The following is a 26,651-nucleotide window of genomic DNA, read 5'->3' as shown; positions in this document are numbered from 1 at the left end:
TTCAATAGCAAAATATAGGAATTGTGCAAATTTAAGAAGTAAGAAATAATAAAATATAACAGGAAGAAAATTACGACAGTGAGTTACTAGAAAAATGCTTGCAAAACAAAGTTTTAGCATATCTGCAAAGGAAAAAAGTAATAAAAATACATTATACCTGTATACAATATCAACTCTACCATTATCAGTATATATACGGGGTAACTCCCGGCATCCCCTTCCTGCAAAATGTTGGCGGAAATCATGCTTGTCTCTTTCCACCCTGCCATCACAGCAACATTTTTCATTCCAATAGGATTTTGCCAAAACCTTAACTGATGAACTTTTACTACTCTATATCTAATAGTAATGACATTGAAGATATATTGAAGGATATCAAGAAAGTATTTATAAGATTAGTAAATAAATAGTATTTGGATGTTATACACTCGAACATTTAATTTATTTGTTGGTACATGATCCCCTTCCTAGAGAGTAAGTTTAAATCTCTCTTCTTCCAATTAAAAAAAAATAGTATTTGAATGTTAACTAAAATAATTATATAGCAGTACTAAAATAGTTATATAGCAGTAGGACTTTATAACCAAGATTTGCATATCTTATTATGATCTCTTGCATATCTTATTATGATCTCTTGCACTTTTACTAAATCAAGAACTGGCCTTAATTGGATTATCGTATAAACGTGGGAGATTTGTTGTTTGTTGGCATTTTAATATGAATTTGCTTACCAAACATTACAACAAAACCTTCAATAGAGAATGTGCCTGCGTGTGTCTCCTTTCCAATTTTTTAAAACTATTATCTCTCTTATAAAGCCCTTTGCCCACTTAACCTTGGTCCTCATCAATTTCATTTCTCTAAACACAAAAACCACTCAAGCACTTCGAAACTTTCATTAGGATATGGCTTCAAAGGGTGGAGTATCGACTGCCCTTTTTGTATCCCTCAACCTCCTTTCCTTTGCTTTGGTAAACTCTCGCAATGTGAACTATCAACCTGCAGAGTCTAATGCTTCATCAAACGGAGTTGGAGAAAACTCTCATGATCATCGTTCGTCAAATCAAATTCAAAGTAATTCCAACGGTTCATCAAATGATGGAAGCTTTGCAAGTGGAAGAACAAACTCCGATGATTCATCATCAAGAGTTGGAGAACTTTTACATGATTTATTAAATGGGGATTCATCAAACGAGAAGGGATTATCAAACTTCAATGATTTATCAACTGAAAGTGGAGATAACTCCAATGATAATTCAAAAGATTCTACAACAAATTCCAGAAATCCTGTCGATAACCTTCCAGCAGCAGCCATGATCCTTGGTGCCCTCAACCAGCAGGGCAAGTCCACTTGTAACCCCCTGAACCTAGGTGTCTGTGCTAATCTGCTGAATGGTTTGGTGAAAGTTGAGCTTGGTGACGTACCAACCAAACCATGCTGCACCCTCATTCAAGGCTTGGCTGATCTCGAAGCTGCTGTTTGCCTTTGCACTGCCATCAAAGCCAATGTCCTAGGCATTGAGCTCAACCTTCCAATTTCATTAAGTGTCCTACTCAATAACTGCGGAAGGCAGGTCTCTTCTGACTACCAATGCACCCCATAATTTTTTTTCTCTTTTAATTACATAAATAATGTCTGATTGATCTTCTTTCCTTTTTCTTTCATCCAGTCTTTAATTTGACTTTGGGACTATTTGTTATTGCTTTCCCTTGCTAATTCGTTCTTAAATAATTCTTGTTTCTTTGATGTCATCATTTCTATTCTTTTTCTGATTTGTAATCTTGTATTCTTCATTCTTGTTTCCAAACAAGAATACTTTTCTGCAATAAATATATTCTCACATGGAATAATTACTGGCAACCCGCTTTTAGCAGTTGAAATTCAATTTCCAAGTCTTGATGCAATGCATGAAAATTAACTAATCCCTATGACAAGTGTAGATGCGGGCAAAAAGACAAATTCCATTTATAAAGTTAATTCCAATATTTTTCTTAATTTCATCCTGTTGTTTGAATTTTGGTCTGTTTGTTGGGGCTTGTCTTAATTTATTCTTTAATAATTCTACAATACTGTTTTTGCTTTTACAAAATGACTCATTCATAATGTTTTTATTCTTATTCCTTCAATACTTCTGTGTAATCAAGAAGAGATATTTACCCAATATTATTTTCTTTTTTGTATATATTTCTTAACTATAAGTTTTGTGTACATTTGTCTGAATTAAAGGGAGTGATTTCATTATTAGTCCATTATGTTACAGTTGTTAAGGTTCTCTTCTCAAACTCAAAACCCCAGAAAGATAAAGCTAAGAGAATTCTTATTTTGATAATGGCGGGCTTTATATTCTCCCAACTCTTCATTGAAGAGCTTTTATACTTCTGTTTTAAACTTTATTTCACTTGTTTGAAACGGCTTGAGTAAGTAGAGGAGAATTGAATGTGAATGATGAATCTGGCTCATAATTATTATATCAATTGCATCGTTCGGATGTGAAAACTAGAACTTAAATTAAACAGACTTATTATTTAGTAATTCAAAGCTAATAATGTTTGCCTTGGTAAGGATCAACCAGAGCTTACAGAGCCTGATCCAGCTCATGTTCATAGCTGTGGTATTGGTTGTTGCTCAACAGTCTTTGTGTAAGTATATTTGGTTCTTGCTTTGGAAATTATATAGTTTGCAAGCTTTCTTTTCTGAGGTTGTGTCCTAAGCTGTTGAAACATATAAAAATTATAAGCTCAGTTTCAAAGCTTTCTTTTCTGAGGTTGTGTTTGGGTTCTCAAGTGATCCACTGCAATGTTATCTAGGATAGGAGAGCTACTGTGATTAATGGGCAGAGGAGAATCCTCTTCTCTAGTTCCATTCATTAACTATGCTAGGGCAGGTTGTGTTGATAGCATTAAACTGTGCCTTTCACACAATTTTTGAAGCACTTTTAAGTGCTGTCTAAACATACCACATCATTTCTTTTTGGAGTTTCAGTAGCACTTTACACTTGCTGTCTAAACATATATACCTATTACCACATTATACCACACTTGTAGATTAGTTGGTTGATCATTTCAAAAATTTACTTTTCAAACTAATAATATGGTGGTTTCTGTTGGGTGAAAGTTTGGGTTGGCTTCTATGTTATTTCTGGTGTTGTTTCCTTGTCTGAGGGTTTCAGGTTTTTAACAACAAATATGTTTTGTATTTAGGTGTTACCTGTTTTCCTTTCTGTTGTTGTTTCCTTATTGGGTGTTTCAAGTTTTTAGAAACAAATATGTATCCTATTTAGGTATTGTCTGTTTTCTTTTTTATTGTTGCTTCATGTCTTTATAACTAAGCAACTATTATGCATGATCTTCCTCGAAATGACCCTCTACATTATTAATAAAAAAATTTCCATCGATTGAGAGAAAAATGATAAGAAATTAACCATGTGCACATTATTGTCTACAGTTGTGTTTCTCATTATAATCATCATATCAACTACCAATATTTGATCACATTTTCCTTTCTTAATTAACTAACTGAACTGTTTTATGGGATTACTCAAATTGAAAATCATGGATAACATTATTCGTTAATTAAAATTTTTATGAATATTTTTTGAAATATCGTGGATCTAAATATTCAACAAAATTCGGGACTTTTACTATCAACATTTATTGGTATATCGAGACATGGACTGAACTTTAATTATATGGTCACCATGAAGATGACATGTTTCTTTTCCATATTTGCTTGCCACAGAGGGTAAAATGCCAACAACATTTGCACAAGTATTATTCTATTCTATTCATAACAATAAAAACGTGTGGGGAACCTATATTATATACTTATAATATATATATATATATATATATAGAGAGAGAGAGAGAGAGAGATATTTTAGTTGAGGCTAGCATGTTGCACCCTCAATGAAGGGGCTTGACCCAAGTTCTTTGCCTTGGCACTCCCATCAAAGCCAATGTCTTAGGCATTGACCTCCATCTTCCCCTTTCATTGAATAACTGTGGAAGGAAGGTTTCGTAGCTACTTATACCAATGCCTTCCCTAAGGAAGGTTTGAACTTTGGGATGCTTGTTGGGACTTATCGTACGTTTTAATTCATTCTGTAATAATTTTCAGAATGCTTTTTTTGCTTTGACAAAAATAATTCAAGCGGTTGATGGTTGTCTGGTAAGATGATACATTTACCAAAAATTATATTATTTATTTATGGGGTTTTTAATTTTTTCCGAGATGACAATTGTCTTACATTTTATTTTCCAATTGTAATTGGGCTAAGAAAATGCAGTAGCCAATTCCTCTCTGGCATTCCCCATATTATATACCAACATCTCAATTCTTTTTTTGTCCAGTTCTTAGTACAAATAATCAAAATATTTTACCAATTAAATTAGTTGCATTTTCTTCAAACATATCTTCTATACATAATTTATTACTTAATTTAGTTGAACTAATTCACAGTCCCCTGCATATGGAACATCTGAATATGTTTGCATGACTTAAATTTCAAATCTTAATTCAAATACAAAAAAAAAAACATGAGGTCATGAACATGCTACTTTGTTCAAGTAGTAAATGTACAGAGAAATTGCTTATGCATTTACCCTGAGGTTTATGTACAGACATCATGTTGCTCCAGCGATGCTTGTCCAAAGATTCGTTTTGGAAGCTCAATTCGACACCCAAAATTTCAAGACAATTTGGCTCGGATGGTAATCGAGCTCCAAGATGTTCACAACAGTGGATGATGAGAAAAGTATACCAACCCCAACCCTCTGTTATGATAAGCTTAGGTTGAAGAAAAATGTCTGGTCACCAGGCAGTTACTGCATCTGTCCCTCATCCAATCAAGACATTCCTCTGCAGTCCCGCAAGGATGTGCGAGCTGCCATGCGAGAACTTTTTGATGCCATTCACTAACAAGCGGCCCTCCAACTCTAAGCTGCAAAACATTCATAATGTCCTTCCCATTAACCAATGGTTTTATATCCCAGACTTTCTCAAGACCTAATTTAACCACGGCATTCTCAACTGACACAAAAAGTTTTTTTCTTTTATCCAGTTGAAACTGCTTGTCTCCATCATCTTGAGTGCAATCAATATCAGTGGGATATAGCAATGTAGACATCAACAAAGCAACTCGCCAAAAATCTTTAATTTCTCTGAGAAGAAACCCTGTCAGTACCCGCAGTTTTGAACTAACGGGGACATGGACAAATTCTCGTCCCCAGTCAACCTTGGTGAGTTGCATATCACCATTTGATAAGAGGCAAGGAATCAAAGATAAGAATTTGTCCGATGACTTGTGGACGTTTATGACCGTTTCAGCATCACTTGCTTTTCGCTTAAGGGAATCCTTGAAAATGTAGTTGACAGCAGGAATCTTCTTACCTTTTCGATCCTTGTATGTGGCATTGCGCAATGGAAGAAACAAAGCAGAATACAAAGCCAGCCTTCTCTGTTCACCACTAAAGCTGGAGCATCCAATACGTTGGAGAAGTTTCCATGTAGCATCCAAATAAGCAGCAGAAAGCCTGTAGCATTCTTCTGATACAGCAGGCTCAACCCCCGGAGGGAGATTGAAAACAACCCAAAATAATGTCAGATCACAAATGTAGTCAACTGCTTGAACAGGTTGATTGCCAGAGATCATGAGGTCAATTTCAGTTCCAATGCGCTCTCTGCTAATTTTATCTGCAAGAGCTGTTTTTACATCATCACAAGCAGCAGCTTTCTTTAATTCTTCATCCAGCGCAAAACCAAACCTTGTAGCGAAACGAATAGCTCGAAGAACCCGTAGGGGATCATCCGAAAACGTTTCCTTCGGAGGTAATGGAGTCACTATCCTTCCAAATTTTAGATCCTCAATCCCTCTTTTAGTGAAGTCTTCGACTAAGTTGGTGTTAATATTGTAGAACAAGCTATTAATGGTCAAATCCCTTCGATATGCATCCTCCTCAGCAGTACCAAATTTCCTTCTAGGAATGTGGCTATTCTCACTGTAGTCCTCACACCTTAAGTTCACAAAATCAATCCATAAATCAAAAAGGCGCATCCTTGCTGTTTCTAAGTGCTTAGACTGCTCAGGATTACTAGGAATGACAGCAAGCCCCTGTGCCTCTTCCCCTATAGACGACAAGTATTCCCGAACCTTATAAACAAATTCACTGCCCAACATATTGTCAAGTGCGATGTCAATGTCACAACATTCTTTGCCGAGAAGCTTATCCCGGACCCATCCACCCGCAACTCGAAGCTGAGTTTGGAGATTGAAGTAGCGAAGGGTGTTCAAAAGCCTATCGAAAATCTTCCTTTCCGTTTCCGTCAACTCAATCTGCTCCTTCACTGGATTGCACGCGGCGGTCGCCATGGCAGCTCCGCAAGTAAGAAACGGCGAGGGAAGGCTCTGGTTTTGGTACGTAGGATTAGAGGTTGCTGTGAAAGTTGTTGGCCAATCAATAGAGGTTCCACTAAGAGAAAATTCAGAACAACTGTCTTAAACTCACCGCTCCTTGTTCTGTATTGTTCAATGTCATTGGATCCTTTTATAGAGTTAAGCACAATAACCCTTATCCTAATATAATTAGGATATGTTACTATGCTCAGTAAGGTATATAAGTTTAAGTAGGATTAAACTATCCTAGTTAGACCATAATTCAAAAAGAGGGAGTTAAGACGTTTTAAAACAGTAGCAAGGTGTTGGGAGTAGGTAAATAGAGGGAGTGAAGGAGAACAGTCTTGCCCTTGAGCTTTACGGCCTCGAGTATTTGTTTTGAAAAAATGTTTAAAATATTTTAACAAATTTAAATAAATTCTTATTCTTTTATTATATTCAATCAAATTTTTATATTTTTATTTTACATCAAATAAATTTTATAACTGATAATTGATTAGTAATTATCATTAATTAAAATGTTACTTTTCATTTTGTGTTTATACGAGATTAATGCTCAATATGACATAATGAAATAAAAGGATGTAGCTGCATATAAAACACATTGAAAACTACTACGTTTACTACATGACAATATTGTTTTTGGAGTTTCAATGACACTTTATACTTATTCTCTTAGCATAGTTTTGGTATTACGAAAAAGAAATAATTTAATAAATTTATAAAATATTTATTTTGAATAACATCAAATATTATAAAACTGAAGTGATTAATAATACCTGTTACCACATTAAATCCTTTAGAAACTCAAAAGTACTAGTATTACAATTTGTACTCGCCTCACTTTCATTAGTACTTTGAGTTATTACACAATATCAAATCATGTCATAATATTTTGAAAACCAATTAATCTGTAACTTACACTAGATATCCAAATAGAGAGAATGAACTATAATTCACGTATAGTTTAGGTGATGGATCATATTTAAAAATTGACTTTTCCAGCTAATAATATGATAAGCTATCAATCACGTGTATATGATTGTCCGTAATTATGTATCTCATAAAAATCATGTAACGACGACTACCGATATTTAATCTCATTCTCTTTTCTTAACTATTTGAGCTTTTGTATGTGATTATTAGTTTAAATCGTCAAAAAAAAATTTTATTAAACAAAATTTTCATAAATTATTTTTAAAATATCGATGCATGGACTAATTTTTAATTACATGTTAGGAATGACGAATTCAAAATTTTGTAGGAATGGTGACTAAAGGATAATTATAAAGATAATCATACTATATATATCTATATATCAAGTTTTATACATATAATAATAAAGAAAATTAAAAATTAAGAGGTGATGGTCACCACAACCCGTTATCCCCTTAGCTCTGCCTTTGACCATAAGATGACATGTATTTTGTTTAGATTTGCTTGACAGAGAGGGTAAATCCCCAACAAGATTTGCACAAGTATTGGGTGCTATTCTTTATATAAAATTTTAATCTTTATATCTTTGATTTTAAAAAATAACTTAATGATAAGAATAATGTCAATATGAAAAATATTCTAAACACCTTACGCAAAATTATGAAAAAAAAAACTTTACATAATAAATAAAGAAAAAAGATTTTTGTTCCATCACTCATGATTCACAACTTGTATGATCATTGCCTTTCCCCAGCTTTGTCACTCTCATTGGCTATATATAAAAAAAAAAAAGACCCTATTAAGTTATGCAGCTACAACTTAATAGTAGAAATTTGGTATAGAAGAGAGCAAAATTCTAGCTTTATGGCGTACATCATCAATCAAACGCTATAGAAGCCTACCATCATCAAAACGACCACCCCAAAAGCCATGGTCCCATTTTCATCCAATTCCAAGGATTTTGATGCCGCCCTAAGTTGGTTCCGAACACCATGTATCCTTTCAGAAACATTTCCAAGCTCTTGATGATAATATTATCGTAAGCAAAAAGCCAAAAGCTGGCAGTACTTGGCTCAAAGCACTTGTTTTCACCGTTTTGTGAACCGCACTCGATATACACTACTCTCGGACATCCCCTTGAACTCTGCCCTTGTACCCCAGCTATTTCAAGAAAACAGTACTCAAGGAAGGTCATGGCATCCCCGATCTTGCTACTATTCCATCCCCAAGGTTGTTTTCCATTCCACCCACCTACCTTATCTTACTCAACGCTAGCACAATCCATCAAGCAATCCAATGCCCGAATTGTGTATGTGGCTCGCAATCCTTTAGATGCCATTGTTTCTTTCTTAGAAGCAAGCCGGAGCATGCAAATTGACCATTTGAGGAATCGTCTAGACCCTTCTGGGATCATGTTTTAGGGTACTGGAAGGAGAGCTTAGAGAAACCGAACAAGGTACTGTTTCTCAAGTATGAGCACAGGAAGAAAAACCCAATGTTGCAAATAAAGAGGATTGCAGAGTGATTGAAGAAGTAGCCAAATTTTGTAGCTTTAGCAATCTGAAGAATTTGGAGGTGAACAAGACTGAAAATAGGTACTTTTTTTAGAAAGGTGAGGTAGATGACAACGTTAACTATCTCACCCCATCTGCAATTCAATGTTTTCGTAAATTTCTTGAAGAAAAATTAAGGTAAGTGGCTCTGGTTTGTCCTTTTAATCTGTCTTAAGCTTTTTTTTTTTTTTGAAGATTAAAAGTATTTCCATTAAATCAGGGTGAAATCCCCTATGTACACAAAAAGGAAGGGACTATGAGAGACTTGGTCCAGGTGCCCTTCCTGAAGCTTGGCATACAAAAAAGCCAGCTGAAAACAAAACACTATACAACACAAAATATGATATTAGCAAGACTCAGAAGTTACAGCCACCCTTAACAGCCAGAAAGGGCGAAGGGAGAGCAAGAGTGAGAAACATGACCATTTTGGATGTTTCTCCCTCTTGCAAATCCATACTAAAGCAAAACAACCCAAAAAGCTATTGGCCATATTATGCAAAAAGTGATCTGCACCAGCTAGAGGTTCTTATAGCACAACTTTAAGTTGAGGCTAGCATTCTGCACCCTCATCGGCCGTAGTTCTTTGACTTGGCACTACCATCAAAAGCCAATGTCTTAGGCATTGACCTCCATCTTCTCATATCATTGAGCTTGCTTCTCAATACTTTCATAGCTAGTCATACCAGTGTCTTCTGTAAGGGATTATGTTCCCAATAGTGTTATCACTTCCCAAATAATGCCCTTCTCCCTTTGCCTTCCACTCCCACCGATTGATGCCACTGTTTAGGACTTTTGGCCTCTAATCAAATCACAAATTGGTAGTAATTCATTTGCCTCAAAAAGGCAAAACACAAGAATCATTCTAAAGGAATTACAATGCTTCAAAGTAGGAATAATTTAGTTTCAATCAATAGCAAATTACAGGAATTGTACAAATTTAAGAGGTAAGAAATAATAAAATATAGTAAGAATAAAATTACAACAGATGGTTATTAGAAAACTGCTTACAGAACAAAATTTTAGCATAACTGCAAAAGAAAAAAAAATAATATAAATACATTATACATATAAACAAAATCAACTCCATCAGTATCAATATATATACAGGAAACTCCTAGAATCCCCTTCATTTAAACTCGAGCTCTCCATGTTGGCGGAAATCATGCCTATCTCTCTCCAGCCTGCCATCACAGCAACATTCTTCAGTCCCTGATGATTAGGATTTTGCACAAAACCTTTGAGAACTGCAATAGCCTTCAAGCCCCAGCTCCACTATTAAGCTGTATGGTCATTGTTATGTTCATAGCTGCCAACTCAGCAGCCAAATATCTAAAAACGTAAGGCATTGCGACGGTCTCCATCCCTTTGCTTGTCTGGCATGCATGACATGTAACCTTCTTTGGAGCCCTTGCAGGAGGCAACCCACCAATCTCTCGAACTACTCGCTTTGGTGGCTGGACAATGGACGTCGTAAGGATGCTTCCACACAGAGAGCAGACGTCAGCAATGTGATAATCAGAACATGTATGGAGCCTATCATGCAACAGATACGCAGCCCCATGAGCAAGCATAGCATCTCGTTCCATTTCCCCAAAACGTATACCTCCACCCCGCTTTCTTCCTTTGATAGGCTGTCGTGTAATCTGGTCGACTTGTCCAGTGGCACGAACCTGCATATGGCACAATAAGTACAAGGCAAAATTAACTAATTCCAAGAACAAATACAAGACTGAGCGATCCAACAATTAATTGCACACACATCAATATGAAGAAGCAAATTCCACACAATAGAGCATAACAATTCAATAGAGTTCCACAGGCCAAGCATAACAGCACACTGCTCCATCAGAAAACGTTACTAAATATTTAGGCCATATTCAAATAGACTTGGTCAGCGGGTGTACACTTCCAACAGTCATATTTAAAAGCTACTAAACCAAGGCCAAAAGAAATTAAAATAAACAAGAAGAAAAAGTTTCTAAAAAGCATTATTATATGCAGATAGCTGCACTCAGAGAGAGAGAGAGAGAGAGAGAATATGAGTCATATATTTTATATAAATTATAGAATTATAAAAAAAATCAATTAAGGTTCATTGACAAGCTAAAGAATTATATATTATCCCTTGTCTAAATAAGAAATGCCAACTCTATTATTGGCAAATGCAGAAATTTCATACAATACTTCTAGAAAAAGAAAAAGATTCAAAATAATTTCATACCTGATATTTGTCAGAAACCATGTGTCTAAGCCGCTGGTAATAAACAGGGCCAATAAATATCTCACATGTTAGTTCTGTTCCATAGACCCCACTGTATAATACCTCTACTCCATGGTAGTTAAACCCACGAGCTCTTAACATGGAACCAAGTTCATCAACAAGAGACTCAGACTCTGTCTCAGTCTTTCCTTTAGCTTCCTTCACTGAATCAGAAAATGGTGTTGCATCCACAAATTTCCCATGTAAGCTTCCTCCCTGCAATGGGAAATATTTAAACATCCATGAAACAATTTGGGCATTCAAGCATTGAGCTTCTCAAAACCCTTGCATTATACTTTGAAAACATAGAAGTTCAATCTTACAAACTGATAATTTGGACTCAATTACAAAAGCTATCTTAAACAAATAAAATTTTGAAAAAGGAAAACGAAGAATTCTATTTTAACCAATGAACATAAAATCACCCACAAATCTTAGACAAAAAGCCCAAACTAATGAACTGGTTGAAGTTTGAACCTTAAACAATTATTCCCTTCTTACTGCAGTTTAAGATTCCATTGAAGATTATAGGATCACAAATTTAATTGTTTGCCAATCTTCGAGTTTCAGTGCCACAACTATTCACAACTAATTGCTTTGACTAATTGCTAGTACCTTAGCAGCAACAGATTCCAAAAGCATTGCAATTGTCATCCTTGAGGGAAATGCATGAGGATTGATTATAAGATCAGGGCGCATTCCTGTAACTCCTGAGAATGGCATATCAATATCTGGCCACAACTGAGAGCAAACACCTTTCTGCCCATGTCTACTGCTAAATTTATCACCAATGACAGGGTTTCTCGGATGTCGAAAGCGAATATTAGCCTGCCCAAAACAGATGTGTAAAAACAGACATTGACAGTGTGATGATATTTAAGTAATCAAATGACTGATGGATTTCAGAAAAAAAGAATGCTTCCAGATGACCTCTTATACAACAAAATATGATCAAAGTTAGATTTTTAGGATCAAATTCTTATTTTAGCAAAACAGAACTGAAAAAATAAAAAAGCATTAAGAAAATAAAATAAAGGTGTTATTATACAATTATTGCTTTCTAATATTTCTAATCCATTTAGTCCTGTAAGATGTTAAATATTTGACACATAATAGAAAATTGGATAAATGCAGAAACTAACGTTACTGATCTCTTAGCTTTAGGTTCAATATTTCCTAGAAAATAATTAGTGTGATCTCTTGATAATGCAGAAGATAACAATGATCTGCTATGCCAATTTTAACACTGAAAGTCAGAAAAAGCTGAGCAAATATGGTAGCATCGTATCTAGAAATAACGAGCAGAGAAAGTTCATTAATACACCCTAGTCAACATTTGTAGGCTTTTAAGCTTTTCTCTGACAATGAATGAGTAAGAAAGAGAGTGTGCTGCTTACCTTCTGAAGATGCTTCTTGCTTTTGGTATCAACTGCAACATAGTCAACAATAACAGTTTCTGAACCCTTGTGATTGTAGAGTCTCTTTGAATTTGTCACCTGATTAATGGTGCTACAATAAGGTTCATTTGGGCGTATCACCTGAATATTGTCACCAATGAGTTAGTCAAAAATATAGCACAAGAGAATTTGAGCTTTCCTAATTGTTTATTTGAAAAATGAAAGAGGCAAAAACAAAATAGAATCTAACCTGACCAACATGTGGAAGTCCATCTGAATCAAGACAAGAAGATATTGACCTATCTGAATGTTCTCTTTTAAAAATTCTTTGACCTCGATCTGACTTGCTCTTATCATCACCCAAGTCAATAGTTTCCGTCTACCAAAATAATCAAAATTACAAAAAGCAACAGTAAAAAGCCACATAGAAAAAAAACCATATGTGTCAGCATTAGCATCAAAAAATATGAGAGAGAGAGAGAGAGAGAAATAAACAAATCAGTGAACTTTATACATGAAAGAGAAAACTTGTCATTATTTGACAGGTAACTTTTAAGGGGTGTCTGGAATCCCAGAACCCAAGAAGCTGTGTCAACAGAGATAGTTGTGAGGTCATTTAGTTTCACAACTTTAATTCCTATTCAAAATTTCAAACTACCAGTTGTTAAGTAGCCAAATTAATAGTATAGCATTGACTGCACAATGAAAATATTTTTGACCTAGACCAGCCTTTTAAGGAACGAAATAATTGACAATTGGTTCCCCCATTTGAAATACTCCAGGACAAGAAAAATGTAAATCAAACCATGCAGGAAGATGAGAACAAACCTGGTATATTTGTCCATGACACATCCCACGTTCCACAGATGACTTATTCAAAATCATGGCATCCTCCATATCATACCTACATGATACAAATAAGTTAAATTTTCTGGGTCCTTCAACATGATAAGGTTACTTCACCATTTTTTTCTGAAATACAAACCCTGTATATGCCAGCACAGCTACTATTGCATTCGTTCCTGAAGGATATTCATCCATGCAGTACTTTGTATATGTTTTTGTGCGCACAATTGGAGTTTGAGGAGTCTGAAAAAGCATAGAAAAATTCTTCAAAAGAATGTAAATGAAAAAGAATAATAATGCTGACAGTTGTCATAACCATATTATAGTAGATAGAGCTCCCAGGCGACAAATGCAGACAAAGAAGTTTAAAATAAATATCTTCCAGAAACAAAGGATAGTAAGGATAACAAATTAAACAACTGTCCATATTTTAAGTGCTCTCAAAACTTTGTGGGCTCTAAAAACACTTCATGTTAAGATCAATTTGTTATTTTGAATGATTTCCCTACACTAAATTGGAGGAAATACAAATCACTGTGCAAAAATTAGCTGCACAGACTGGACATTGAAATCCTTAGACATGCAACTTAAAAGTGGGTCCAAGTGCGATAGCCATCTATCCATGTAGCTTTTGAGATTAAAATCAACGTTTTAAAGGCAAAAGCATAAACTGAGGTGTTCCACCCTCCTATGAGACAAAGCATTTCAATTCTTATAAGATGAGGTCTAGGCCTCAAAGCATTCAAGCGTAAGCTTTTCAGGAGTCAAGCATAAGCACCAAGGGAAAACACTGGAGAAAGAACAAGAAGCTAACACAAAAATTAAGAAACAAGAGGATACAGACCTGAAGATGATACAACTTTTGATCTGCACGTGCATTAATTGCTTGTAAAGAAAAAGCCATTGTTTGTTTTGCCATCTACAAAACCAAAAAAAATACTGAGTAAAATATTAATCATTAAGCATAGAATAGAATGCTTTTAAAAGAACATGGTAGAAAAACCTGGCACTGATACATATTCCGTGGACTTTGATTATGGTCTGACCAAGGCGTAAGATTAGCAACCACACTAAGCATTGCAGTTGGACTAATTTCTTCATGAGTTGCGGGAAAAATATTACTTCTTCCTCCATTCCCACCATCTGGACATCTGATTTCCATGAAAACCTATAAAACAGAAGAATTAGCTCTCATCTGCTAAATTAGAATTTAGAACCAGTTCACAGGATTACAGTTTAAAACTTGAACATATAAATATTAATGATCCAAAAAGCAGAAAAGAAATCTGTATTCACCTGTTCAAATGGCCCAATAAGTTCAATATCCTTCCCATCTGCCGAAGGGATAGAAATATTTCTGACAGGCCGAACAAATCTAGATGGAGAAGTAAACAGGTACAAACCAGGATACGTGCCACCCAAGCTCAAAGGAACATAGCCGACTTCCAAGTCATCAGGAATCTGAAAAACACGACATAAAATTGTAAAATAAATTTAATCAAAAAGGAATTGCACAATCAGCAACAAAAACAGACCACTGAAGCAGCTGCTAATTTCAATCTCCGCAAATGAGCAACAACTTTTTCAGCTTCACCAGAAGGTAAAGAGCCCACAACACGACCATCTAAAAGAACAGGAAGAACTTGAGGAGGTCCAGCATGATCAACTTTTGGCCAAGAAGTTGTCATTCCAACCCCAACTAGAACATCAAGGATAGACATTCTTATTTTAAAAAAATCTCTAATATTTCCTGGCGAATTGTAGTAGGATGTAATTCCTGAGATAAAAATAGAATATAAGGGATAACACTTGCAGCAATTTGTATTACGAGAAATAAAGCATGCAAGAGTCTGTACGTGTAGTTTGTTCCTTTTCCTTTAAAGCTAGAAAAGAATGGAAGAGATTCATCTTAGGATTAGAAGCCAATAACCACCAACTTTTTTCATTGTTTGTCTTCATTGGAAGCAAGATTCTTTATCAAACTTAATTGTAATTTCAAGCCTCATGTTTTACTTGCTTCTAGTCACATCTTTTAATGTTATTTTATAAATCAAATAATTTTCTAAATTTTATCAAAAAACAGATAATCGGTAGATTAAGCATTTGGATACAATTTAAATTGGCCATAGACGGGCAAATGTGTAATCATGACTCGACCATTAAATAAATTGCCGACATGACACCTCAATTTTCAACATTAAAACCGGTTGTAGCAGTTTTAGGCAGTTATACCAAATCAATTGCCATCTTCCTTCACCAATGAGAATGCTTCAGGAAGAAAATAAGTTAGAACAGTAACAAGGTGGGGACCACAGTGTCAAACATGCCAAAAACATCTAGCAACATCATTGCCTTCAAAATTGAGGCTCCTGAATGCTTGCTTCTAGGAAAAATTACTTTAACCAAAAAATTTAGACTTTAGTTGCAAAAACTATTTCATAGAGTCACTTTTTTGTGTAAAAAAAAAATCAAATAAGAAGTTGAACTTACGACAAGTACATGTCATGTGGTTCAACAACCCACAAGGCTCCCCATCAGGAGTGTGCACGGGGCAAAGAAAACCCCAAGATCTGTAAATCAGAAGAGAAGGGGGTGTTAAAAGCCCCATGACTACAATGGTTTAAAGTAAATCAAACAAAATGCTAACTATATTGGCAAGCAGATACATACTCAGGTAACAACTTCCTAACACTGGTCGTACGAAGTCCGGCGAATGAAGCCCCACGATGAACACACCGAAAAAACGAAAGAAATCGATGATAGTTAAGCCTCTCTGCCTGAACCGTGAAACCAGCCCTCTAATGGAACAAAAGAAAAGTCATAAATGATTTTCCAACCTTGAAAAGTGCACCCCATAACATTAAACATGTTATGCTGGATAATAGAGGCAAAACAGGATAATTTCATATAGGATACACGCAAAAATAATAAATTAAAATCTTACAGAACCTTCCGATATGTAAAGAAGTAAATTTGTCCAGTTAGAACTCACCTCAAAAGCAGTTTCTTTAATTATTAGTTTGGGTATTGGTGAGTCTCGAAATATGCTCTAAATCAACCTCAACATGCTAATTGGTTTTGACTATCACATTAGACTCAGCAACAGACCTTTCAATCTCCTCACAGACACAAGAGTCTTGTGACAAGACCATTTGGAAATCTTCAAAGTTATCCAATAACTTATTATTTAAAGTATAATTGCAGTGAGTTGGGATTATTTTCAACAGGAGTAAACAGCATACTTTTCAATCACGTTACATGGTCATAGATGCCATTGTGCACTCTTGAATCATACCTTTAGAAGATCAGTATAAGCAAGGTCCTTTTTACATTTTCCACCCATGTCTTCTTCTGTCTTACACTTTCCCCTTTTTTTTTTTTGACATGGCTAAGTCACATCTTCTAATAGGCGCTGTTGAATGCCTTCATCTCACACATCCAAATCACCTCAAATAAGTCCCTCACTTTGCCCTCAATTGTCCTCCACCTTTAAATTAATGTATTCAATTGGGTATTATTTTAAAACCATGGAATTTTAATTTGATGTATTAACTGCCTTCAGTTGCTCTCCAGCTCAGATATATTCACAGATATGAAGTCATTTTTTAAAGAGAGCTCTCTCACCAGTATTACACTTTCACTTACGGGCATCTTTCTTGCAGTACATAGTAATTTAGTTTCAGTGGAAATAAGGTGAATTTACTAACAGCAAGGAGCATCATTAATCATCTTTGCTCAATCACCAGAAAGCAAAAGGTTTAACACAATATGGATGGTCAACTTTACAAACATGGTCACAGGCAAAGAAAGTCACTACCCAGTTATCATCCCACCAAAGTGAGGTTACCGCATGTTACTTGAATAAACAATAAAAGTCTTTCCTGAATTTTAACACCATCTATGGTTATCTGGGGTAATTATGCTTGAGGTCCTATCCAGCTCAAGCGTGTATGAGTTGTACAATGAGTTTAACAGAAGGGGGAAAGAAAGGAAAACTAAAAACTAAAACAACATCCAATTTCATAGTTTAAGTTGACAAATTCACACATTAAAGTCAGAAGCTCGAAAAAAATATATATGAGCTGACCTGCTGTAAATCTAGACCTGTCTGTGTTATCAATCTTCCAGTTTTCAACAAATTCTCAATTGCTGCACTGACTTGCGTTGGACGATTTTTTTCCATCACCTTCTTGACATCTTTCACTGCATCATCCCACAAACAATAAGTGCACTATCAGTCTACAAACGGAAACAAGTAGCACAATCGTTTCAAGTTCTGATTCTGACATCAGAAATCTTAAGCAGCAATTTCAACAAGATGCAGACCAAATTTGTATCATTGAAGATTGTTAACTAGTTTCATGGCCTTGAAAGGTAGCAAAAGTCTTCTAAAAAAAATGAACTAAAAAAATGACAAATACACTACTTCACAGCAGCACAAATTTGAAGGCAGAAGTAGAAAACATAACATGTCACTAACAGAAATAAAAAGCACTGGGTACCTTAAGCATGAAAAGCACAAAACAATCTTTTGCATTCAATGTCCTTTCTTAATCTTTAAGCTTTTCAAAGAAAACAACAATATCTTGGATGGGGATGCTTATCATTTCTTTTAGGTACAAAAGAATGAATATTGCAGACTTGGAACACCCATTGTATTTATAGGAGCAGGTTACCTAAAACTACCCATTGAACACTGGACACAACCCCTTGAACTTCAAGAAATACATTTGGAAGCCCAAATAAAAATGCCAAATGCATGTAAGCCAGACATATGATGCTGTCCGAAGGTCCAACTAGAGATAATAAGTTAGGTAGGTCAGATCAGATAAATGTTGGGCTGTTTCAAGTTCAGGCCATATTGTGTCATCAGGTTTGGGTTGTTGACTTTTCAAGTCAATTCAAGTATGCTCAAATCAGGTTCATCCATCTTTTGCCAAATTGAACATTCAATGGAAAAGACCACTGAACGTACTCCAACTGCAGTAGAAATATTATAGGTATATGGTGATTAAAAACCAACAATTGCTACTTATAAACTGGTAAAGCTTTCAGCCTCCAACAGGATTCAAAAGACACATAAATATTAGAACCTCTTTCAAACAAAGCATGATGGCACAGAAAGAGAAGGTAATTTCCAAAGAAGATAAAAAGGCAAGGACATAACATACTGCTGCAGAAATCAAAATTTTTGCTTTTGTTATTAATCGCATCTTCAATAAGCTTCTTTCCTTTGCGCAACCAATCTTCCAGTTTCTCCTGAAACCAAATAAACAATGAGTTAACATTCAATCTTTATGTGAAATTACATCAATGAAGCTAAATCATGGTACAGATACTGCTACTTGTTTAGTGGCTAGATTAAGAGGTCAATGATAAAAAATTCTAGTCTAAAAGAAAATAAAAGTTAAATAAGACTTCTAAAAATCAAATGACTCCTGACAGCTCAACTGAAAGAATAATCTATACTATATATCAATATGGCATTAGGGGTATGAAACTTCTGTGAATATTATATTTCCCTTTTGCTTTTGATTCAACTTCATTTATGCCATTTTATCAGTTATTTTAAATAGCTGTATTTAATCAATAGTCTTTATCCTGTTCCACTGAAAACAACCATAGAAAAAGTTAAAAACCTTGACAATTGGAATGGTAAATTTAATTGTAAATATCGTTAAGAGTTAACAATTTAATAGAATTTTTATTGTATTTAAATAACTTGTAAATAGTATTATTTCAATAAAATAAAGGAAATAAAATACATGATTCACATGCAAATTGCTCTTAATTAAGTCCAAACTAGTTATGAAAGGTCAGCTGGTTGATGCATCTCACTATATTTTTAGTAAAATTGTACCCTGCTAGCATGAAACTTCTATAGATCCTTTACAAAGGATTAAAACAACAAAGAAGAAAAAGAAAAACAACAAGAAAAAATTCTTCAAATAATTAGAATGTCTCTACCTTAAGGTAAATGGTAATGAGATGACCAGGGAGTAAAACTTCCTGATTTTGCAAGGAATCTGAGTTATCTGGTGCAGAAGTTTGATCTATAAGTGAGAAAAGTTTCTGCACCATAAAGCTAAAGAGAAAAAGTTAAACGGAAATCCATATGCAACATAGAAAGAGTGTGCATGAAACAACAGAACATGGCAAGACTATTCTAAAACATGAACTTCAAACTACAGATAAAAAGAACCCCTGTAGCTTACATGAGCAGATTAAACTTGTCATTGTTGTCATCCAAGTGAACAAATATGTAATTCCTCAGCACCACATCAGCAACCTACATTTATAACGTTAGAAAATAAATAAACAAAACATTGAACAGAGAAATGTCTTAGAATTCACTCAAAAAAAAAAAAAACTAAGGGAACTAACTAGCTTCTGTTATCTTTTCAGCATACAAGGGAACATTTTATAGATAATAAATACAACTTACAGTAGAATAACTCTCACTTTCCATTCCCTCCATAATAGGTTGGAAGTGTTCCCCTATATTGACAACAAAGGAAATTAACATAGATGCTTAACATATGAAATAAAATGTTAATGAAAGAAGTATCATAGTAAGCACCAATATGCTGTAGACACTGCTCCTGAGTGAAAAGAGCCAAGTGCTGAACTTCATCAAGAATAATCTTGGCCCTTTCACCAACGAGTTGAGTGCCAACAGCCCCCTTTCCTTCACCATTTTTCTCATTATAGCAGCATGTCAATTTTGTATAAATTTCACGATCATTAGTGTCAATCAGAGCCTGCAAAGACCAATCAGAATTAGCACAAGAAAAGAAAAAGGAAGGAGGGAAAAACATGAAAGTATAATTGGCTCAGGTCACGCAGGTAAATTTTGAGTGCTTAAAAAAACTAAAAGGAGCTAGCATCAAGGACAAATCTTGCTGCTGAAAGTATGGCAAAGGAATGGATCACGTGAAATCTAATTTTAAGGTCACAGAAGGAAACAATTGATAACTTGGATAGAAAAGCATAGAGATATAAGGTGGTGGGACACGCATAGAGATTTAAGAAGCTGGGATACTAAGGAGAATGCTATGTATAGAATCATATTTTGAGGTTTGCATGTTATGCAGAAACATAAACTGAAACAGTGAGGAGTTGAAAAGAGTAGGACAGCAGCAATAGCATTCTGATGTACTACAAAAAAATTTACCTGTGAGAGATATTCTATGAAGAAAAAACAACAATTCTAAATTTATGAGATCTCAAGCAAACAAAAGCAATTTAGAAAAAGCAGAATCAACAGTTGAAGAGCAGAAATTAACTGAATTGAGTGAAAGATGAGGCTCAAGCTAGTACAGGGGAAAAAGATAACAGATGATAAGTACATCACTTCCACTGACAAATCAAGAATAAGTACATACATTATATGAAATGACTCCCAATCAACTATCATTGAACAGTACAACTCTAACAAGTAAAACATGGGATATTTCGAAACAATACCTCATTGTTCCAAACTAAATTTACACAGAAAAATCAAACTGACTGACACATAAATGTTACCTTTCAATAACACGGTGTTTATTTCTAAACACCAGGAGTCCATAACATGTTATAAACTACCATGCCAAGTCATCTTATAGAATGCATTATAACACGATATAAACCATTATCGAATATCTCCCAAATCAGGAAATCGACACTAAGGAGATGTGTCCCAAATTGGTAAATAATGATTATGAAAATGCTTTAAATGATGAAAATGCCAAAAGTATGCAAGATGTTTGAACATCCAATTAACAGAGATTAGTGTTTCGTGCCTCATTTCTCCCTCAGCAGCATAATGTTACATTCTAAAATTCATTGTGAGATCCATATGTACTTCTCTACTACTCTGAAACATATTACATCACCAATAGAAATTTGACATAACCTAACTAATATGAATGTGCTTCCACACCAAAGCTGAGGCACCTGTTCAAAATCATCAACCAAATTTTATAGGAAAAATATGACTCCAACCGATTTTGGACATGATTCTATACATTTCCCAAAATCTTATTGAACATTCACAAGTGGAAAAGTATAAAAAGAACCAGCAACAGCACCTTTAGTATAATGCCCACAGGAAGCATGTATTCCCTCCCCTGTACCCTGCAAGAGTGAATTAAAAGAAAGTATACACAGCTTATTTCAGAATCAAAAACTAAAAAACCATTGTTCTTCTTCCAACTCAAAATTTCTTACCAGAATCCAAGTCTTGCACTTCCATTATGAAGATAATATAACTTAACTGTCACTGATGATAGATCTCCTCTCACACACCTAGAATGAAAATTATATGAGAATCCAGAAACAATCAGAGTAGTAGAGTAAGAAAGATCTAATAAGGTCTTAAGTGGTCAGATGGAATGCTGAAATAATAAGTAGAACAAAAAGAAGGAAATTGGATCCATTTAATATAAAGAAAGAACCTTATGACAACTGCTTTATCAGTATACCCTTCCCGACGATCACGAAATGAATTACGTACCAAACTCATTGGCTGAAAAATAAAATGCTGCCTCAGTAACGCAACATTTTGTAATCAAAGAAAAGAAAAAGGAAAGGAAGTGTAATTATGGAGCGATGATGTGACGATAGATTTCTTATTCTATTCTAGAATCATGAATGATATTAATTCCATTAACCCAAAACAAAAAGATCACTGAAGAAAGTAAATAACTTGTCAGCAAATTCAGTAGAACACTAGAACTTGCAAGGGATTAAACTACAAATCGTAGCTTAATTCATCAACCCAAAGTAAAGTGTTCTCCCTGTAGTTAACAGGATAACATACAAAAAAGGCTCACTCACATAATTCCGTTTCGGCAATATCAAAAGTCGAACTACTCTCTCAAGCCCATTCAGAATGAAGTAACTGCATATCATGAAAATTTTAAATAGTGATTAAAATTTAAAGGGAAAAAATAACAAATAGAAAAAAAAAAAGGAAAGACCGGATAGCAGTGCACTACACATAATTTATGTGTTTAAATCATTCACATAAATCATTTCCATATAAGATTCATATAGGTTCCACATCAGACACAAACAATTAATTGTTACTATAGGGTGTGTAGGCTCCTAAATACAGGGAATATAGTCTCAAAAGATCATAATAAGGTAAAATATGAAGAGCAATTGTTAAAATTACAAAAAAGTACATTGTAAGCATAAAGGCAAGCAATCTGTAACTCATAATCTACAATAACAAACTTTCAAACAGACATCATATTTGAATGCTGATAATGTTAAAACTTCTAGGGATCTCAAACATAATGAGTGAAAGAGAACTGAATTACTCACCCACCCATTTCTCGCGACTCTTCTTTGCAAGCAACCAGTTTTCTGGGATCAGCTTCTCGCAAGTAACAACGTTTTGACTGCATCAATATTAAATAAGTTTGGCCCATGACTACCAAAGCAAAAGAAAATACTAGTATGGATAATCCAAGGAAAAGGAGCAAATTTGCCTCAAAAAATACTACGCTAAGTACTTTGGCATGTTTGTTCACATGCAGGGCAACTAGGAAAGAAGAAAAAAACTTCGAAATTAAATGTGATGCTGTAAAATTTGTGTCAATTCTGCATGTATAGTGTGGGGCAAATCAAAGAGAAAATGTTGTTCTAAACTGCCAATATAAAACAGATCTCTATTTCCTGGGAAGGAAACATGACAGTCATGCCCCTACTTTACATTAGTGATGCACGAAATATGGCCACTCTCCTTCTACCCCTTAATTAAGGACAGAAGAGAGCGTAGATAAGAATGAATCAACCACTGAGAATTTCACTTTTTTTTTTCTTTTCTTGTATTTTCTTTTTCATTTCTCACTTTGCCCCTCAAAGCATTGCACTCTATAATACAAATCTACTTAGAAACTGAGCAGATAAAGTTTTTAGTATCTATTCATCACCAGAGAATAAATATGTCTCATAAACAAGCAAAGCAAGCCCCATTGGCAACATAGCAAATAATAAAAGTTTGATGCAAGTATATCCAAAAAAAACATTTGGTTTTGAAGAACTAACCAAAAACAATTGGTACAATAAAACATAATGGGGATGTAAACAGGTAGAAATAAGTTAACATGGCACAGGTTAGAGCAAACATATAAAAAATAGCAATTTGATGCATTTAAAAAAATGAAGAAGCTGACTCCATTCACAACAACTCAAATTAAAAGTTTCATGGAAACATGAACAATGACAACCAGAAATGCAGCCAGGTTTTAGGCAGCCATGTGCCACATGGTATACATGTATAGAACTAGTGCATTTTTCATGCTTTAGTAGATATATAGCTATAAACTATGGCCCTAGGATTTCAATAAGACTTTCAAAAAATTTATTAATAAGTCTTCATCAACTATAAGAGATTGAAACATATAAAATATGCTTTAGAATCCTTGGGAAACTAAACAAATTAAAAATTAAATACTAAATAAATATGTAATGAAGCAACAACACCGCCTTCTAGAATTAATCACTTAATCCTTATCAAAATATGGCCATGGATCCACACAACAATATATATATCCAGCAAACTAAATACCCTCAATTCTGAAATTAAAGAAAACGGACAAGTATAACCAGCAAGTGCAATAAGATATTCCAATAATCTAAAACTAAATTTGTCATAATAATCTAGTTAAAACATTCTATACAACTCAGTTAAATGAACACAAGCATTAAACAATCTTCGCCGAACATAAAATTCAGTAAAAGTTGGAAATGAAGAACAAAGAGAAAAAAAAAAAAAAACTAACCTTTAACATTATAGGAAACTCTCCAAAATTTAACTTTTCTCTTACAACAACTCCACCATCCCACTGAAAGCAAACATCTATATGGAAACTCCCTGTGTAAGAAATTTTTGCTTGTCTACACTGTTTAAAAAGAAAATTCCAATCAATAAATAAAAGAAATGAGAAACATATAATAAAAATAAACAAACGATCGGAAATTATAGTGTAAACTTTTACTTCAAATGGATACAAAGCTCCTGCTGATGTCTTTGATGACCGGTCCTTCTGCGGTGGATAGACCTCCGGATGATCCAGCCAGAGTAAGATACAAGTCAAGGACAAACATCAACCACATTATACAATTGCATTCAAAAAAATGAAGTTTCCATTTGGTTATGGCTTTTATTTGACTAACGAAAATAAACAAATAACTAAAATATATCATGAATTCTAACATAATTGATGCATATAAAAGTGAAATCATCCTTGCCTGCAAAAACAAAATTACACTTACAGCTTTTAATTCATCAGTCATAACAAAATGTAGCAAAAGCGACAATCAATCAGTACCTAAAACAACTCTGATTCCTACTTATATTTACCACAAAAATTTTGCTAATTTCTCCAAAAAAAAAACTAAAAACTCTATTTGATCAAAATATAATTATAACTTAAGTTTATGCATTTTTATTTACAAAAATTAAGTGTTTCACTTCATTACTCGAAAATATTATTCAAGCCTACATTCTTACTTTCTGCTTCCGGAAGCAAAAATCAAGCAATAAAAACAACAAAAACGAATTCCAATAAAACAAATTTCAAGAAAAAGGATATTTCTAAGGGTTTTATTGGAGGAAGAATCGAAGATTTGGACAGGCTTGACGCGCTTAAGCATAAGGTCTAAGCCTTCGTCGATCATGTAATCGAACGACTCGATATGGTGTTTGAATAGCTCCTTTAGTTCTTCTAGCTCTTCCGCGTCCGAAAACGGCCCCGGCCTCTTCCTCCTCTGCCTTTCCATGGCTTCTTTACTTGTCTGAATTTTTGAATGAGCTGAGGAAGGAGAGGAAGGCGGAAGGCGGGGAGAAACTGGTGAAGGGTTTAGGGTTTTAATTTAAATAGAAACTGGACAGTTATATTGGGCTGGGAATCAAAGTGGGCTCCTCGTTATTTACCTCACTTGTTGGGCTAAAAAATAAAATCCAAATATATAATTATATAATTAATATGCTAAATGCTTTTATTATCTATTCTAATCATTAATTATAATAATTATAATATCCAAAATATTTTTGACCCTTTAAACTATTGATAATGATAAATTAATACCTACTATTAAAAATTATTCTCAATTAAGTACTATTGTTGACATTTGGCAACTTGGAGTGTGTATTGGGGGTAATTGAGGAATTGGGTGGATGGATTGTGTTTAGATGGTTGCTGGGTTTAATACAGTTTGTTTGCTTTTAGGTGTAAGTGTTGTGCTAAAAAAGCTTGGGTCACTCTCTGTTTGAATTTAAGGAGAGTAGTGAATAAATTGCAGATATATTATCATACTTAATGTAAGTGCGGACACATTTTTAACATGTTGTAAGTGTCACGTATTATGTAAGTTTTTGACTTATAAATAAGGGTTTATCTCTACTTAGTATATATATTTTTTGGATTGAAAATATGAATTTGTGATAAGTGGTATTAGAATTTTTTCAACTCTTCATTAATACGAGACCTCTCACGAGAAATATCAGAATCGAGGTAAGTCCATATCAACTTGAGTCTTTTTTTTTTATGGATAAAAGAGTTACTGAGTGGAATAAAATGTCACAGATCGCATATTAATAAAAGTTAATAAGAGATGAAACGAATTTTTAATTTTTAAACATAGCAAATTCAAAAAAAATTTTAAGTAGTGTTGTAATCAAATTACGTTGATTTGGAGTCTTTGACCCCACTCCTTATAAATTTGTAAAAAAAAAATTAATAAGTTTATTAACATCATTAACTACATAAAACTCAAAACTCTAACATAAGTAGTATAACACAAGTAGAAAATTTTGACACTTTAGTGAATAAGTGGTGTCATATGACACCATAAACCATAATGTTGATATACCTACCCTTATAAGTAAAGCTTTACCTTCGTTTAATAGGTATATCATTTGAGTTAAAAATATAAGTCTGTAACATATGAACTTGTCATTATTATGATAATAATCTATAGTAATCATATGCTTGAAAGGTGAACTTTGAATGATTATAAGCAACATATTGTAAAATTATCTATTTTTTTATTTGGGAACGAAAAGCTGAGTAAAATGATAAGTTCATAATTTTAACCATTGTCTTATTGAATTGAAAATCATCATCAAAATAAATTTTGAAAAATAAATAAAAAAAATATGAGAAATTAAACCTACCTTTGCTCTCTCTTGCTTCAATTCATCAAAACCACAATGATGATCGTGTCGCGGTCAATAAGGTTATAAGTAATATAATAAATACGATTTACATAA

The 26,651-nt window shown here is 34.1% G+C and overlaps 3 protein-coding genes across 3 annotated transcripts; 1 reads left to right on the top strand and 2 right to left on the bottom strand.

Annotated features, from left to right (window-relative positions):
* LOC18587098 (5'-AMP-activated serine/threonine-protein kinase catalytic subunit alpha) lies at positions 906 to 1,604 on the top strand. Its single transcript, XM_007010777.2, has one exon. It carries the CDS (start codon positions 906 to 908, stop codon positions 1,602 to 1,604), a length of 699 nt encoding a protein of 232 aa, XP_007010839.2.
* Positions 4,788 to 8,742, bottom strand: LOC18587097 (putative CCA tRNA nucleotidyltransferase 2). Its single transcript, XM_018128874.1, has 3 exons — positions 8,594 to 8,742; positions 8,421 to 8,489; positions 4,788 to 6,468 (listed from the first exon to the last, which is right to left on the bottom strand). The coding sequence occupies exons 1-3, from the start codon at positions 8,740 to 8,742 to the stop codon at positions 4,788 to 4,790; spliced, it is 1,899 nt and encodes a 632-aa protein (XP_017984363.1).
* LOC18587096 (DNA-directed RNA polymerase I subunit 2) lies at positions 9,916 to 25,225 on the bottom strand. The gene is made up of 27 exons (XM_018129537.1): positions 24,973 to 25,225; positions 24,376 to 24,458; positions 24,160 to 24,279; positions 22,697 to 22,773; positions 22,205 to 22,268; positions 21,823 to 21,893; positions 21,596 to 21,673; positions 21,457 to 21,502; positions 19,965 to 20,145; positions 19,830 to 19,882; positions 19,600 to 19,673; positions 19,352 to 19,469; positions 18,556 to 18,643; positions 17,472 to 17,587; positions 16,055 to 16,182; positions 15,875 to 15,954; positions 14,920 to 15,161; positions 14,681 to 14,845; positions 14,388 to 14,552; positions 14,229 to 14,303; positions 13,524 to 13,627; positions 13,367 to 13,442; positions 12,789 to 12,917; positions 12,539 to 12,679; positions 11,757 to 11,969; positions 11,103 to 11,357; positions 9,916 to 10,551 (listed from the first exon to the last, which is right to left on the bottom strand). Exons 1-27 carry the CDS (start codon positions 25,157 to 25,159, stop codon positions 10,138 to 10,140), a joined length of 3,543 nt encoding a protein of 1,180 aa, XP_017985026.1. The 5' UTR covers positions 25,160 to 25,225; the 3' UTR covers positions 9,916 to 10,137.

This window comes from Theobroma cacao, chromosome 10, assembly GCF_000208745.1.
Source record: "Theobroma cacao cultivar B97-61/B2 chromosome 10, Criollo_cocoa_genome_V2, whole genome shotgun sequence".
Taxonomy (NCBI): Eukaryota; Viridiplantae; Streptophyta; class Magnoliopsida; order Malvales; family Malvaceae; genus Theobroma; species Theobroma cacao.
This window is presented reverse-complemented; position numbering and strand designations above follow the sequence as displayed.